This window comes from Desmodus rotundus, chromosome 7 (assembly GCF_022682495.2).
Source record: "Desmodus rotundus isolate HL8 chromosome 7, HLdesRot8A.1, whole genome shotgun sequence".
Lineage (NCBI taxonomy): Eukaryota > Metazoa > Chordata > Mammalia > Chiroptera > Phyllostomidae > Desmodus > Desmodus rotundus.
This window is the reverse complement of record NC_071393.1, coordinates 110,643,674-110,661,174: the sequence shown is the minus strand read 5'-3', so window position 1 is coordinate 110,661,174 and position 17,501 is coordinate 110,643,674. Positions and strand designations below refer to the sequence as shown.

Sequence of the window (17,501 nt, the reverse complement as noted above, 5' to 3'; positions counted from 1 at the left end):
GGTAACTGGGATCCAGGTTAGTAAGGTATCATTTTTAAATTGACCTAGAAGGCTACCTAAAAAATGCTAAGACTGCTCTATCCCAAAAGGCTGGGAAGGCCCAAACCTTTACAAATGAATGTCAAAGAAGCTTTTTTCCTTTTTTTTTTTCCCCCCCAATAGAAAACTGGCAGCTTGCCATTGGTGCTTTGCCAATTCAGGGGTTGTGACTTCCATGCCTTTTACCACTTGTGGTCCGCTTTTCTCCAACAACTCCACTCCCATCAGGTCTATGGTACCCTAGAAGTTAGCTTTCTGAGGGCAGAGGGAAAATAGAACTCTCAGTAGGCAAGGAAAATATCAGCAATTTAAGATAGTGGGTGGAATAATGAGCATAATATTTAGGATAGCTCATAGTGAAATAAAACTGCTGGGGGAAGTATATAATTTTAACAACAACAACCACAAATAATTAAAACACTTATGGAGATTCACTACAGCATTAAAAGGACATTCTGGAACAAAAAACATTATTTTCAATTTAGTAATAAATATTAAAAAATTTAGAAGGTGACTATATCCCTGTTGAAAACTCAATTAGTGGCCTGGAAGACCAAGTGGTAGAAATATCTCAGAGAAATGAACAAAAATACAAAATGATGGGAGTCATGCAGGAAATAATAAGAAACTTGAAGGACAGAGCATGAGATTGATATATTATCATTAGAAATTCCATAAAGATTAAAAAGGAACTGATAGAAGGGGAAAACAGAAGAAAATTTCATTTAATTAAAAAGACCTGGGCTTGGACATTGAAAATTTTACTGAGTTCCAGGCAAGGTATGTATATATATATCCAGAAAGTATCCAGCCACGTAATAGGAAAAACAGAGACATTTGTTGAAGAAACACTGTACATAGGACAATGATGCCTCAGTCCCCTTCAAAGTAGGCACCTTGGGACCTCACATGGTTCTTCCAATTGCCATCAGCTGTCCCACTGTATTCTCCTGAATCTTATCGATGGTCTGAAATCTCTTCCCTTTCGAAGGTGATTTTAATTTTGGGTAAAGCCAGAAGTCACAGGGCACTAAATCTGGGCTGTAGAGAGGCCAAGTCACCTGGGAGATTTGATATTTCACCAAAAACCTCTGCACCACGCATGAGTGTGTGCATTGTTGTGATGAAGCTGCCAATCACCAGTTTCCATAGCTGTGGCCTTCTGAATCATCCAAATAGTTTCCATGGAGGAGTGTTCAAGCTTAATGCAAAATCTGAGGCAGATTTGTTGCTCTATTTGCTCAGTCATTTTGAATGCAACAGCTGCACAGTACACATGCTCACTAAATTGTATCTACCACCCCCAATGACTAGTATAGTGAAGATGCCATTTCTGCACCTGCATTCCAGTCCACTCTCCTTGGCTGCCACGTTAAATCCCTGTTGTGTAAACCATTCTCATATTAACAATGGCTGGATTTTTTGAAGGACAGATATATATAACCATATATATGAATGAATGTCCTGGTAAGATTGTGTAATTTCAAGGATAAAGTGAAAATCTTATAAGCTGTCACATAGTAAAATCATAGTTACTAAGAAAAAAGAATATTGACTTTGGAATTTTTACCTACAATACCAAGACTTATAAAACAGTAGATTAATACGAGCACATTCTGAGAAAAAAAGCCCGCCACCACCGAATCCTATATGCAGTCAGACAGCACTCACCAATCAGGAGAGAAGGGTGGTATTTGTGAAAATGCCAAAGTTCAGAGAATAATCAGTAAGTAATGTTCTGGAAAAATGAATCAGAGATTTCAAGATAGGGGAAGAGAAGCAGAAACCTAGTGAAACACACACACCTTTACATAACCATATATAGCTAAATCTAATATATATGATGATCAAATGAACTGAAGAATTATATGTACTGCATACGAATTTCCCCAGAAGTTGTACAGACATACTGCAAAAGAACACTTAGTAATAACCTAGAATTAAGAGCATGATCGCAGCAATACTACGTAAAAGTTGAGGGGGTGGGAGGAGATGGAGAAGTGAAAGTGTTCTAAAGGTCTCGCTGGTGGAGGGGACGAGTAAAAGAAATGGGAATGCCTCGTAGGAAGGACAGTTAGTGTCTGTAAAACACAATAGTGGAGAAATGAATACTTGATTATGAGTATCAGACACTGGAAGGAAAGCATGAGGGTGAGACTCTAGCATAACTCAAAAATAACAAAGGGGTAAAAGGAAACAAATAGTATCTGGATTAAACCAACAAGAGGAAAAAAGGACAAGAAAGAAATAATGAAGCTGTATATATCAAATGTACATAGTAAATATCCAATGTAACATAAACATAAAGGAAAAGAAAACACCAAGGGATGTTTTTCATAGCAAACTTCGTGGTAAAGCAAAATAAATGCCATGCCAGGAACAGGGGTGCATCAATTTAGGACAGATGCAAGATTGAGGTGTTTTTTCCTCTTTAGCTCAAATCCCATTGGAATGTTATTTACAAGGGATACACTTAAAAACAACAGACTGAAAGTAAGGGTAGGGCAAAAAGACACCAAGAGGCAAATGTAAATAAACAAAAAAGTAGGAGTGGAATATTGATGTCAGAGTGGAATTTAAAGTTAAAAGAACTAAAAAGGATAAAGAGAAGCAACAAACTGTGATTAAAGTCAAATTTATAAAGATGAGACAACAATGTATGACTGTCTCACAGGACAGGGTCTCATATTATCTAAGCTTCTTGATGGCCCTGCCAAACCCCTGCACATTGTAGGAACTCGATAAATGAACCGAACAAACCCTGGTCTCTACTCATTCTTTCCACAGTCGATTTGGGAATGAATGTGTACAATTATTACAACTATAATGATATTACATTGTCTGTGGCCGGAAGAGAAGATATTATTTAACATTTATATAATCATAAATAGTACTTGCTTTGAAAGGTTGTCATATAAAAGAGGGAGTCAATTTATTTGGTGTTATGCTAGAGGGCAGAATTAGGACGAACGAATGGAAGAAAAAGTGATAAAGACTTTAGCTCAATGAAATGGAAAAAGCATCCCTATAATAACAGCCATCCAACAATAGAATATGCTGCCTTATGAGACAAATAAGATTTTTCTTACTAAAGTATCAAACAAAAACCTGATGGCTAGTTAGAAATTTCTTCTAACACTTCCAATGGTGAAAGATTTGACTAAGCTAACATCAGAAGTTCCTTTAATTCTAACATCTTGTGATCCTATGGAAATAATGAAATTTATATAAATAAAATGACCATTTTCTCTTCACACACGGACAAGAGCATAGGGGGAGAAATTGACTTGAGCACTGCAGTATAATAATAATCTTGTAGATCATACTTTTTTCCCTCTTACTTTTTGAACATCAAGAACATTTGACTATTTGACTTGCATAAAAAAAACAAAACATCTTTTCTTTCCAAAGCTTGACATTCACCTTCAACCTGGGAGATGGCTACCCATAATAAGACCAACAGTCTCCCTAGAGTTTTATCTTAATCAGATGTCAAAGAAGCTTAAACTTAAAAGAAAGCTAGATAAAAGAGAAAAAAGAAGTATAAACAAAATACATCTATCAGAGAATAAAAACAGCTTACTCAAACTTTATGTATGAATCAGTTTCTGTGAAGTAAGAATACGTCAATGTATCTTTTGACTGGTAGATCTTTTCAGATTTCAGGGGGCTCTTGAGACCTACTTTTATTTCAGGGTTTTTTGCTTTCTTTTAAAAAAAGATTTTATTTACTTATTTACTTTTAGAGAGAGGGGAAAGGAAGGAGAAAGAGAGGAAGAGAAACATAGATGGGTTGCCTCTCGCACAAGCCCCAACCAGGGGACCAAACCACCCAGGCATGTGCCTTGACCAGGAATCAACCTGAAGACCTTTTGCTTTGCAGTATGACACCCAACCAACTGAGCCACACCAGGCAGGACAGGACTTTTTGCTTTTTGAAATTTGTATCTGCCTTAAGTTACCATAATCCTGATTCTACTCCACACGCCCCCCCCCCCCCTTTTTTTGGCTTTACCATGAAGTCTACAATAAAATTCAAAACCAAGACAGAGCTTTTACCGAAGTTTAGATTTTATGGATTTCAGACAGAGCATTCAGAATGCAAATGCAGTTTTATTTTAAAATATTTAATATAAACATACAGATGGACAACACTTGCTAATTAGTTTCCTGTTTCATCTGTCACACCAACTGTGAGCTGCATCATTTTAAGATGAGTGAAGACGACAGTGAGAGTGAGAAGAAATTCTGGGACTGGAGATTCGGGATAAGGGTAGTTGGTCATACCAAGATAACAAAAAAATAGTTAAGGATGTAACCTAACTTCCTCAGAGGTCAAGGATAAATTCCTTAACTACAAATATTTTCCGGTGCCACCTTCATGTGTGGAACAAAACTACATACTACATGTAGCCATCATTTAGTCCTTATCGGTCCCACTGGGTGTTTGGGCACTGTGGAGACAGATAAAGACAGAAGAAAGCACAGTTTCTGACTTTAAGTTGACAAGGTAGTGCAGAAAACACAGCAAAAATTTAGGAAAGTGAATGAAATTAATATCACTGATTGAATTCAAATATGATAATTAAAATTAAAGTAAAAATGCATACGAGGAGAAATGATTTAAGTATTGAGTGGGACAAAATAATTAATATTGGTTTGGGATAATTAGGAAAGGCTTTTTGGAGGATATTTATGGGGGTCAGGAAGAAAACAATTTCTAAAAGTCCACTGAAACCTAGAGGATATTTTTAGGAGAATCAGTAACATCAACTCTTAAGGATTAAGAAAGTCAACAGTAATAGCCACTAAAAGAGTCTGTCATTGAGAGTAGGAAGAATATTTTTGTTATTAAACATATGCTTGTTAAAATAGAATGAATTTTTTTGTTAATTGATAAAAATCAGAGATCTCTGCTGAAAAGAAATCTATTATGTTGACTCAGAAATTAATTCTTTGCATTTTGTGCAGAAAAGGGAAGCGGGCAGTTTATAAAGATGACAAGAACAAACTGAATTCAGATCAGATTCTCCCTGATAATTAGAGCTTTCCACTTTTAGAACCTTAGGTAAGCACTAGGAAGTCAGCATATGTTTCATTCACACACTGGAAGATGTAAGGCACTGGGCTTTGCCCAAATAATCACTGTACTGTTAAGTCTATCTTGCTAATTCCTGCTAAGTGTGTCAGTTTATAAAAATCCTATTTGCTATCTCAGTGCTTATTCCCCTTCTGTTCATGCTTTAATGTGAAGAGGCAGCCTCACAAATTGGCAGCAGCAGAAGCAGGCAATTCAAATCCAAAACAGCATCTCTGACAGAGCCAAGCAAGCCCAGCACGACTAGAGTGGGGCCGGCTTCTGTGATTTTCCGTTTTCCAGAGTGGGGAACCCTTTTTTTATTCACGGGCATTTCCCAGCCATTTAGGCCTCGAAAGAATAGAAGGCCCAAATCAATAGTTTGGAAGCTATATCACCAAGCTGTTTTACAGCTGAAGTAGAAATATAAACAGCTCAATAGTTAAAATCAGTTTTAGGAATAATATAAATTCAATTAATGCTAAGCTTTATTTAAAAAGATTTCCCCAAGAAAATTAGGTGTATCTGGATCACGATTACTGCTTGTTATATATATTTTAAGAGGTAAATGTGTAACATCATCTATGTAAGTCTGAGAGAGCAGCTCCGTAACTTTTTTAATTAGAAGCTTCCTAAATCCATTTGGAATTCTGCCCTCACCCCCATCTTATACTTCTTTTTCTTCAGAAATATTAAATTAATCGCCCCAGTTGCAAAAATTTACATGGCACCTTTTATGAAGAGGTGTCTTAGTTACGAAAGCAGTTCTGTTGCCACGCCGTGCTTTCCGGCCTGCTCCTATGGCTAAGGGTTTTGGACTCACTTTAAGGGACCCTGTAAGATTCTGCTGGGCAATTACACTGTTGGAAGTTTGTAAGTTCCATGGAAAGACAGGGTGGTATATGAAAAGATGGCAGGACTGTCTAATCTAGGAGATGTACTCTTCCCAAGTTCTGTGGACGTAGAGTTACAAAAACACACCTTGTCTTAGGCATCACGAAGCTGATACTCTGGTGGGAAAGAAAGCACCCTGGCTCAATATGAGCAAACCCCTTTTCCACTGTGTTTATGCCACAAAAGATAGCAGTTTCTTTAAGAAATTTTATCAGGAAACTGAGGGAAAAGGTAAAAAAAGTAAAAACAGATAAGTATGTATGTGCCTAAACGATCGATATCTTAACCGAGTCTGGCCGCAGTTGTCTTTGTTAGCACGTGTAGTAACTGTGCTTATTTACCTACACAAAGACCCTCGTTGGCCTAACACTCTTCCCCCACAGTAGGGTAACAGTAGCTCATGTTTCCTCTGGAGTCCTGGTTACTGAACCAGCCACGGGGAAAAGAAAACTAGGGCATCTACTGACCCATATTCTCTCCAGCTAGTGTGCAGTTGGTTATTCAGGATGATTTTTCTGTTACTTAGTTGTAATTCCAGTTTGATCCTGGGTGGAGGTTACTGTAGCTTACACCTACTCTGCTGCCATCTTGGACTCCCTGCTACTGACCTATATTCAATGTAGAAATAGGATGGAGCTTAGAAATACTCTATCCCACATATGAGTGAAATTAGATGGTTCTTAGCTTTCGTATGTTCTTAAGTTTATATATGTATACTCTCTCTATAAAAAAGGAGTCTATAAATTCACACTAATCTGTACCAATTAGAAATCTCTAGGCTTGACTAGTTTCATATTCAGGCCGTATTTGGTGTTCCCCTCTTTCCTTTCCCTATGCTTCCTGACATTTATTGAGTACCTAGCTGCTATGCACTGCCACTGTTCTAATTGCTGAGAATAAAACCATGAACAAATGGCTTTATACGCCTACCAGCAGCTGAGGACAGCAGTTGTTTTATTTATCATTCTGCTGCTGCTATTAACATAGCTTTGCATATAGAAGATATTAAAAAATTATCATAACATTAATAAAATAAAAATTTAAAAACACTCTCAAATAATTGTGTTATATGCCAAGATTTAGTTATAAATATGTTCATCATTTACTTGCAGTTGAGAAAGACCAGAAGCAACCTATTATCTGACAACAAGGGACTACATAAATAAATCATATTACACTTTATACTAGAGAATAATAGGTAGGCATAGCATTAAAATAATATAGCAGAGTACTATGTAATGATATGGACAGATGTTTACAACATATTGAGTAAAAAAGATGGTTAAATAAAAATATGATTTCTTTGTTTTCTTACACACACACATATATAGTGTACATGCATAGAATTAAAGAATGGAAGAAGAGTAATACTGAGAAATAGAATTATGGGTTAATTTCCTTTCTCTTTTTTAACCTATGTTTTCTAAATTTTCTTCAATGAACATTTATTTATTCTGTTGTAAGATTAAAAAGTTACATTACAAATATATATCTAGGACAATGGCCTAAGATGTGCATAATAAAACTGAACCAGGAATAAAAGATGATCATGTTATCCCCAATTTAAACTCTTTCAATGTCTTACAGTATTAAAAGATATCATGCAGTCAGTACAAACTTGAGCCTTTCAGGAGAGTCTTTTTTGCATAGGCAGTCCCTTACTCACAGGTTATGCTTCCAGAGAATACATAAAAAATTGATTGTTTGGAACCTGGAACCATTTCTGTAAAAAACATTAATGTAGATAGTGGACAAGAGTCAAGGGTAGTCAAAAAAACCAAGCACACCTTAATTTAGCTCACAATGTTACTAATAGATTGTTGAATTACCAGCCTGAACTGGGAGACAGGCTGGAAGACAAATTAAGGCATTTGTTTATGGAACCTTCCCACCTACCTTGCTGTACAGTTCTTTCTTCTTGCCAAATGCACTTCCGGTCAGGCCTCCTGTATCTGGCTATACCGATGTGGCCTTGATCAGGGTTTGCCCTGTGCCTCAAAGAATTCCAAGTTCTAAATGACTTGCTCATGTGCATTTAGGACAGATTTACTTAGATGCTGATGTCTGATCTGAACAAATTCACATTAATATGTGAAGAACTCTCGCAGGTAGAATACTGTTTAACACAAATGTATCTCTAAATATTAGCTTATCAGAAAGTATAGCAAAATAAACAGAACACATTTAGCTAGTGTGGAGGATTTTGGGGCTTAATAAAACTTCTCCTCAATAGGCTGGGTCTTGAGGGTCAGGGGACAAGGAGATTAACTGTCCGCTAAACTGTTCTTGCTGTTTGTTCAGGGCTTTTTTTAACTGTTTCACTCCTCAAAAAGCTTTTTCTCCCGGAACTTCTCTTAGAGTAGTGACAGAGGAGCTTAGACAGTGAGTAGGGGAAGGAGAACAGGGGTAGCCATTTGTGAACCTGGGTCATTTGTAAGTTGAATGAGTGGAGGTCTGACTACAAAATTATCGTATATTCACATTGTGTGCACTCTTTCTTCTTGTTCTCTTTCCCTCTCTCCTCCTCTCACTCCCTCTCCTCCCTAGAGAAGATAGCATGAACTTGATATAACGAGTTATCCAAAGTAATAAATGCTGCAAAAGTAGCCTGAGCAGTTTTGGGAGGAAAGGAAAAAGGGAAGAGATTAAAAAAGAAAAGGGGCCTTTCTCTCCATGGAAGGGAGAGTAGTCTATTTTACAGTGCATAAGAAGCATTATTTAGAAATCTGGAAAGCAAGCCTGAACTACTATATTAAGCCTTCCTGCCATTTTCTCCACTTCTGTTTCACCTAAAGATCTCATATTTTGCAACTCAGTTTCTTATAATTTATTTATATACAGTCAACATTTAATTTAAAATTTAAACTAAATTTTCCTCTCTGCCTTTTGAAATATTCAGCTACTATTTACTTAGGAGTTTCATTCATGAAAATGGATATAGTTTATTTAGATTATTGACCTTAATATTAATGAATTGTGGGTGCTAACCCCAGTTCTAAGGGCAGCATGGTAATGCAAAAAGAGAAAGGACCTTGTAGTTAGACAGGCCTGGCTCAGATTCCTTACTCTGCCTTTTGCTAGCTGCATTAATCCAAACGGGCTATTTTTTTGAGCTTCAGTATTGTTATCTACAAAATGTGCATAAAAGATATGTGGCTCTGATGTTTCATGAGGCTTAAATAAGAGAAGCAAGTAAAAGAATGTAGTATAGTTCTATACAGGGGTCAGCAAAAGTAGGTTTACAGTTGTTTGTATGGAAAAATATATAATACAAGAATAAATAATGATACAAGAATAAACTGTGTTTCAGTACTTACAACAGTAAACCTACATTTGGGTACCCCATATATATATAGTAGGTACTTAGTAAAGACTGACATATTTGGGGTGAGAAGCCTGGAGGAAATGGACGTGGATTGGGTAGAGAGGAAAGAGAGGAGTAGAACAGAATAGAAAACTTCTTTGTATTAATAATTCTTACTAATAACTGTTTCATTAATCTCTGTAGTAACAAAGATTGGCACAATGCCTGATGTAGCATAACTATGCATAAAAGCTTGATGAATTATTACAGTATGCTTACCCATATATAATAAAACCTCAATTCTGCCACAGTCTATACTTTGCACTTTAGAAAGATTATATTGGTAGCAGAATAGATGGCGAGTTAGCGGGCAACAAAACTTGAGGCAGGGAGACCAGTTACGAGGCTAGTCTTGCATGTCTAGACAAAAATAAATGGAGCCCCAAACTAAGCCAGGATGGTAAGGACGAAGAGATTGGAATGTAGAGAAGAAACACTGAGGAAGGAAAATCTATAGGCCTTAAATATAGGTATGAGTATGAAAGAGGAGCTACAACAACTTCCATTCAGGTTTCCTTTGGGTTGGGTGACTGTGTGGATGGTGGTAGCAGTCATTGAAATAGAAGAACTACAGGAAATGGAACAAGATGTTAGTGGGGAGGGCATTGAAAAAGGTGGGGATGATGAATTTAGTTTTGGATATGTTGAGTTTGCAATGGATATTGAATTTAAAGATGTATCTGGTAAGTAGGTGAGTCTAGGCATGGAATTTAGGACTAAGATAAGATTTGCGAGCCATTAGCATAAGAAATTAGAAGGAGAGAAAGCCAAGTGTGAGCCATGTTGTCACCTGCATTTAGGGAATGAGCATAGGAAGAAGAACTACAAAAACCAAGAAAGTGCCCTGGCTGGCGTAGCTCAGTGGATTGAGCATGGGCTGTGAACCAAAGGGTCGCTGGTTTGATTCCCAGTCAGGGCATGTGCCTGGGTTGCGGGCCAGATCCCCAGTGGGGGCCACATGAGAGGCAGCCACACATTGATGTTTCTCTCTCTCTCTTTCTCCCTCCCTTACCCTCTCTAGGAATAAGTAAATAAAATCTTAAAAAAAAAAGAAAGAAAGGATAAACTATAAGTGAAACAAGAGGTAGAAGTGGTATATTGCTAGAGAGAAATGTGTAATTGTGTTGAGAGAACCACAGCGGTGGCTACAGGCATTTTCTTTGTGCTCACAGACACACACAATTTAAACAAGGCTTTGTAATCCAGACGAAGGTGGATCAACACTGATACTCTTCTATGTATCACAATGACTTCTATGACTTCACAATGTATTTTGATTTAATCTTTCTTCTTTTTCTTTTTAAAATATTTTGTTTATTCATTTTCAGAGAGAGGAGAAGGGAGGGAGAAAGAAACATCCATGTGTGAGAAATATCAATCAGTTGCCTCTCACACCCCCCCAACTGGGGACCTGGCCTGCAACCCAGGCATGTGCCTTGATAGGGAATTGAACCAGTGACCCTTGGTTTGCAGGCTGGTGCTCAATCCACTGAGCCATACCAGCCAGGGGTGATTTAATCTTTCTTTTTAACTCTACTTCCAAATTTGAGTTTTGGAACATTCTAAAAACATTTTTATTATTTTACTAGGATACAATTTATAGTACACTTCTAATACATGTAATTTCAAGGTCAAAATCTATGTCTGTTTCAGCTTTGTATCTTCAATTGCCTTTGCCTTAAAATTTATAATAGATGCATGATAGAATTTACTACATCCTAGTTACTTTCTGTGATTCATAGAACAGAGCTTGGGAACTTGTTGGAAATGTAAAGTCTGAGCCTGACTTGCTGAATAAGAATAATTACTTTTAATAAGATCTCCAGGTGATTTGTATGGGTACACAATCAATCCGTGCTGACTGACTGACTGAACAATGAATAAACAAGTTGTATTGTTCTCATTTCTAGTTCACCTCCCATTTCAGCCCATGTGATATACCTCCGCCGAATTATCTTTCTAAAATAATGATTTGTTATGTCAATTCTGCTTTAAAGAGCTCCACATTTAACTAAACTGAGTCGTTCTGCCTGGACTGCAAAGTCTTTCAAAGTTTCTACCAAATTTACCTCCATTATCTTCCTCATCTGAACCTCCTCCTCATCAGTCTGGTCTGACTGGGGTGGCTGTTTATTTCTACTTCGCTGTTTTTGTTGTTTCCATGTTTCCTACTCAACATACTCTCTTCTTCTAACTATATAAATCCTATTCGTCCTTCGTGTTCTAGCTAAAACTTCGTTTTTATAAAACTGACCACTCTCCCATAGTGAAGCTTCTCTTCTGACACATTTATATTTATTATTAGCAGATAATTGTGATTATTAACTTCAAGAAAATTTGATTCCATTCCTACCTCTGCCACTGCCTTGTATAATGCTAAGCAAATTCACTGAGCATATGTGGGTTTCAAAATTTGTCTTTTTAGAGAAAAACAGTGGGAACCCCAACAGTGTTGTGTTTGACACAATGTGACAAAATATACCTCAAGGGATGTATTTTAACATACACATAATATTCAAAGACGAATGCTCTTAAAATATAGTTGTTAACTCTCAGGTATTTGAAGCATCCCTCCCACAATCTTCACCGTACCTTCTTTTTAAGTAAAGTGTACAATAAGCAAAGACAAAAATTCAGCCCAATTCTATCCAAATATGTTACACAGCCTTATTCCACAATTTTAATATTGTTAAAATTGGGTATGTGATAAGAATAAGAGTCGAGAAGTAGAATCATATATCAATGGAATTTTAAAACCAGACTCAAATCTGTTTTTAAATTCAAGAACAGAGCTCGTACTCCCTCCTCTTATCTGTCATAGCTGAGGAAGGGTTTGTCCTGGCTGACATTCCTGAGCTATTTCTTTCTCTGCTTTAAACACAGGGCAGTTTCTGTCATGACCCTCCTTGTTGCCGTGGAGAGCTCCAGGTAGGTCTGTATAACAGCGTTTACTTTCTTCAGTAAATGGTTACATAGGAAAGAAAAGAATGAAGAGGGAGGCAACCTTCACAGAATATCAACAGGCTGCAGATTAATTGTACCTTGTTTCTTTTGCTAAACTCCCAGCACAATTTCCATCAGAACAGTTATAAAGTCTTTCCTCCCACATTCCACCTCTGCATTCCCAACCATTTCCTCTGGGCCCTTTCAATACAGCATTCTAGACTGAGGAGGTCTAGATTTTTATCAATTGTGTTTAAAAAAAAAGTTCTGTTTGATGAAGGTATTTCAATCCTAGAAAAAGATATACACTGGAGATTTGTATATTCTCAGAATTGCCTATATCTTGTTTATAGTTTTGTTGTTCTTTATATGCTGTTTTCAAGATGCACTTGGAGTTATATGTAATATCAACATTAATTATTAGGAAATGGCTACCACAAACCAACAGTGTGGGCCCCAGATAATTAAATAGCCTCTAAACACTAGACAAATATATGAACGCTTCAATGGTGTTTTGGCTTTTATAGTAAGGTAATGGCACCATATAAAGTATATCAAGTAACTTTTTTTTTGTATACAAGAGTACCCAAAATACAAGAAAAAAAAAAAGGGCAGAATTACAGTCCAAGACAGACTGAGATTAGAATGACACCCCACCCCACCCCCAAAGTCCCTTTTGCCTTATTAGAGCTCATGAATGCTCTGGGAGGGAGGGCCGGAGCCGGTGGGAGACAGGAAGCGAAACCTAAACAACCTGGTGAGTTTGTTCTATAAAGTTTCAGGCCTGCTTTGTGTTTCTGAAACTCTTCGAGTTGTCCTATCTTTCCTCAGAAGTTAACTTTTGCTTTTTCAAAAGATGAATCTGAATCAGGACAAGTTTTAGGTGTTTGAAGTTTATATGGAAGCAGAGGTTACTAGTCAGGTGCAAATTCAAATACCTACCCTTACCACCGCCCCCCACCGCCTCCCCCCTTTCTTTCAGTTGTTTCTTTCTGCTGGGCTGGTGAGCATGGATCAGGGTGATGTTTGGTGACCTGTGGGACTGGCTTCACCAGCACGTGTTCTCTGGGGGCCGGTACTTAGCTACGAACTTCTCTATGGACATCCAGGCAAACGTAAGTGGTGAAGAATCTAAAAAGAATGATGTTTGAAAATATGTCTCACAGCCTCTACTCCAATGTCCTCAGAGAAATGAATAAAATCAGGAGGAAAGAAGAGACCTTTAAAAGGTGAGATGACATAAAAGCTACTGCTTCTCAGGTTACTGAGATTTGATGTGTTGTGCCCAGTTTGAGCCTCAGCTGGGGTTTAGAGGTATGAGAACATGCATGGTGAAGTGGTAGGGCAGGGCCTCTTTAGAAGCCCATTTGATCCCCGAGCAAGCACTCATCTCAAGGGAAGAAGGATCAAGTATAATGAGCCTTACTCAGTGACAAGGCGGTGATGAGAGAGAAGGGCGATTGTGGGTGACAGATACATCATGGTATCCACCACACGGATTTGTCTCCTAGCTCTGTCTCCACCTGGCTGATATTTTAGAGTTACTAAAAGGAGGCATACCGCTGGTGGCCTGGAATAGTGCCAGGTGAAATATGGTTGAGTGGCAGTGCTGCATGGTGGTGGGATGCTCAGAAAGAGCAGACTTGCTTTTGATCACATGTGAGACATAGTTGGAGATTCACAGAAATACTTGGGGAATTTTGCAGAGGGATGAGTTAATTTAGTAAATATACTGTTAGAGATGGACATTATAGTCAATGTGCTTCCCTTTGAACTTATAAGTGGGAGCAACTCAGATTACATAAGGATACAAAAGTAAATATAGAAGCCCTAGAAAGCAATTGTACTCAAAGTTCAAAGAATCAGTTAGTGCTAATTTTGACATTCTCTCTTACTCTTCTCACCCATATCTTTCTTGAAACAGTAAAAGTGTCAATAGGAATAAAACACTATCACCATTAGTTCCACTAGGGTAAAGACAACACTATCAAAAAAGATTCCTGTAAACTTAATATACTCATAGGAGAGCAAAATATTTCTCCTTCTGTAATAGGCATTCCAGGAAAATGTCTGTCCCTAATGGACACAGCTATCTCCACAACTCTTTGGCTTCTGAAGAATGAAGATAAAGGAAAATTACGGTATTTAATTTTGTTCTCTTTAGCAAAAATCCCACCTAGTTAGTACTCCCCAAATTCATATTTGTACAATAACAACTTAAAAATAAATCCAGTACTTACTTGTCTCCTACAATTCCCAAGTTGATTGTGGGGTAACCATGTTCCTGAATTGTGGCTAAGAGGGTTGAACGGTTGCTGTCTCGAATCTTTCCTGGTAAGAGGTCATCTTCAGGATTTAGCAGCTACAAAGTCAAAAAAAAAAAAGAAAAAAAAAACCCACCACAAATTATTGTCTCAGGATAATGTTGCCTATTGTTAGTGGAAAAAATACATCTAGTAAACAGAGGTTAGCATATTTAGCATCTACGACAGTGTTTGGCATGTAGAAGATACATGCTCAAAGGATCTTTGAATAAATATTGAACGTCTCGGAAAATGAAAAAATGGTGTTGCAAAAATTTAAATGGTGACTAAACAGAAGGACAAATATCATACCAGCTCTGGCTTATTTGACAGTAGTGCTCTGGAGATGCTGGTCTTCCCAGTGGTTGCTTACTAGGGCAAACTAAACAACAGAACTTTGACTTTGACTCCCGATAGTATTTTCCAATTTGTCTTTCCTTGAGACCATTTGAGGGAGAGACTATGTGACATGATAGTCTTGAGTTTGAAGAGAATGGTCATTTATCTTTTCTTTCAAGCTTTTGATCTCTTTTCTGAAGCAGAATAAACAATACCTAAGAAGTTAAACTTATTCGAAGGAGAAAGAGACAGATGTCTTATCTCTTTATTTGTAAACTTGAACAAGTAATACTTATTTACAAATACAAGGCCATAACTCTGAATTGAATCACCCTTTAGAGATTTAATATCTAACATCATATGTCTATAAGGAAAATATAAGAAGCTTCTTCTATGTTAGGATGTTCCAGTGAGACAGTTGTAGTAGAGTAGAAGGAGCCTAGGATTCAGACAAGGTTCAAATTCAAGTTGTGCAAAAATGTTATGCCTTAATTTCCTCATTTATAATATATAAGGGTGAACAAAAGTAGGTTTATAGTAATAATACAAATAAATAGTACAATAATTAATAAATAATAATACAAGAATAAACTCACGTACTCACAACTGTAAACCTACTTTTGCCTACCACGGTACAGTAATAATAATAACTACCTTACTATAGTAGTTGTTAGGATTAACTGAGATAATGAATACTCCATTAATATAGGTAAATATATCATAAATGATGTTCTTTATTTTCTTTACGATATGATACTGAAAGAGCACGTATTTTCCCCCTAATTGTTCTCATATTGTTACTCCTAGAGGCTCGTAGAGATTAAATTAGTTTATAATGTGAACATGGATTTAGCTTTATTAGATTATAAAATACTTAAGAGTAGGGAGTCCTTACATACACACATGCACACACACAACACACAACTTTAATTTTATATATTAATCTTAAGATGCACTTTGATTTCAGAAATATAAAATGAAAAACTGTACACATTTGAAGTGAGAAAAATCTGGAATATTGTCTTAGGAGGTTGAATGCAAGCCCATATATTTAGATGTTCAGGCTGCTCATAAAGCCAATACTCAGGGCTTCATATCTCACTTCTCCCAAACAATAACCTCTAGCTCCTTCATTCTTCCTTTTGACTCATGTGGCCGGACCTTTGACTTTACGTTGGAAAAGTAGTAGCTTTGCAACAAGCTGTCCCCTTGTAATAGCAGGAGAAAAACTCTGATTGTCTTACTTAGTGTTAGCTGGGAGTCTTTTCTTCATATACTGCATTGATTTAACTTAATCAGATGCCATGTGACATTGCAGCCCACTTTCATTATTAGTCACTGGCCGAGCTTGAAAAATTGTTATTGCAGTGCTAATATAGATTAATTTTCTGATCTCAGTTAGCACACTGTTAATGAAGTCATTATAATTTTATAAAGGCCAGGGCTTGCAGCTCTTTAACTCCATTAATGAGATAACTTGTTTCAGAGAGAAAACTGTGCTTATATAATTTTTTCCACAACATGGTACAGACCACCAGCTAAGTAAGATTACTCTCTTATTAGGGTGTTTTCTTTGCCATTCATGCTCCTCTGTGCTGTTTTGCTGTAAACAGTTCCAGAAATAACAGAATAATTAGAGATCATTGGAAAATCAGTTATTGTCTGTAAAATTGACATAATAAAATAATAGCTAGTTAAATGAGGAGATGGGATTTAAAGCATATTTTAAGTATTTTCAAAGAAAGCATAAGGAATTGAATGGAAAATTATAAGGCTGAATATGCTACAACAGAAAAAAGTTACAATATTCCCCTTTAAAACTGAATCTTAATTTCTGGTATCATACTTCTGGTCATCTCTGGAATGATGCCTGAAAGTGATTACAGTTAAAATACAAAAGAAATAAAATACAAAGTAGTTGTAGGGACAGTGCACCAGCCACAAGGAACAATATTTCACAGACAAGTTAAATTGGCTTTTAAGAGCAAGGCTCCTTCCTCCCTGGCTTTGGGTTCAGGATGGTGGACTAGGCAGATCCTGAGCTCTCTTTCTCTCATTGACACCAACACTACAACTATATAATAGTTACTACCTCTGAGAATTACCTGAAGACTAGCAGAAGAGATTTTCTACAACTGTGGATATTAAAAAAAAGCCACACTGAGATGGGTAGGAGGGGCAGAGACTCAGTCTAGTTAAGACCCACCCTACCCCCTATTCCCCATGCAGTGACTCCCAATTGGGAGCGATATCACAACTGCAGAGGGTTGAGGGGTCAGAATCCCAGCCTGGGGGTCCTGTACCAGGAAGAGGAGTCTCTATAACATCTGGCTTTGAAAACCAGCAGGGATTAGGTCTGGGAGAACCAAAGGGCTGCAGGAAACTAAGGTTGCACTCTTCCCAAGTCCCAGCACAGAGGCAGCAGTTGGAAAAGCATCTAGGTCATATGTAAAGGTGGTACATTGACTAATTTTAGGGCATCTGCTGGAGGGATAGGGACCTGTTGGAACTTTCTCCAGAGTCTCCATAGTGCTGGTGGGCA

The 17,501-nt window shown here is 37.3% G+C and overlaps 1 protein-coding gene across 3 annotated transcripts in view; it reads right to left on the bottom strand.

Annotated features, from left to right (window-relative positions):
• The window catches only part of GPHN (gephyrin), a 437,816-nt gene that overhangs the window by 37,973 nt on the left and 382,342 nt on the right, over positions 1-17,501 (bottom strand). For all 3 annotated transcript variants that reach the window (XM_045201246.3, XM_071222011.1, XM_024568512.4), the window contains one exon: positions 14,558-14,679. In XM_045201246.3, the coding sequence (XP_045057181.1) occupies positions 14,558-14,679 (122 nt within the window). The remainder of the gene's footprint in view (positions 1-14,557; positions 14,680-17,501) is intronic.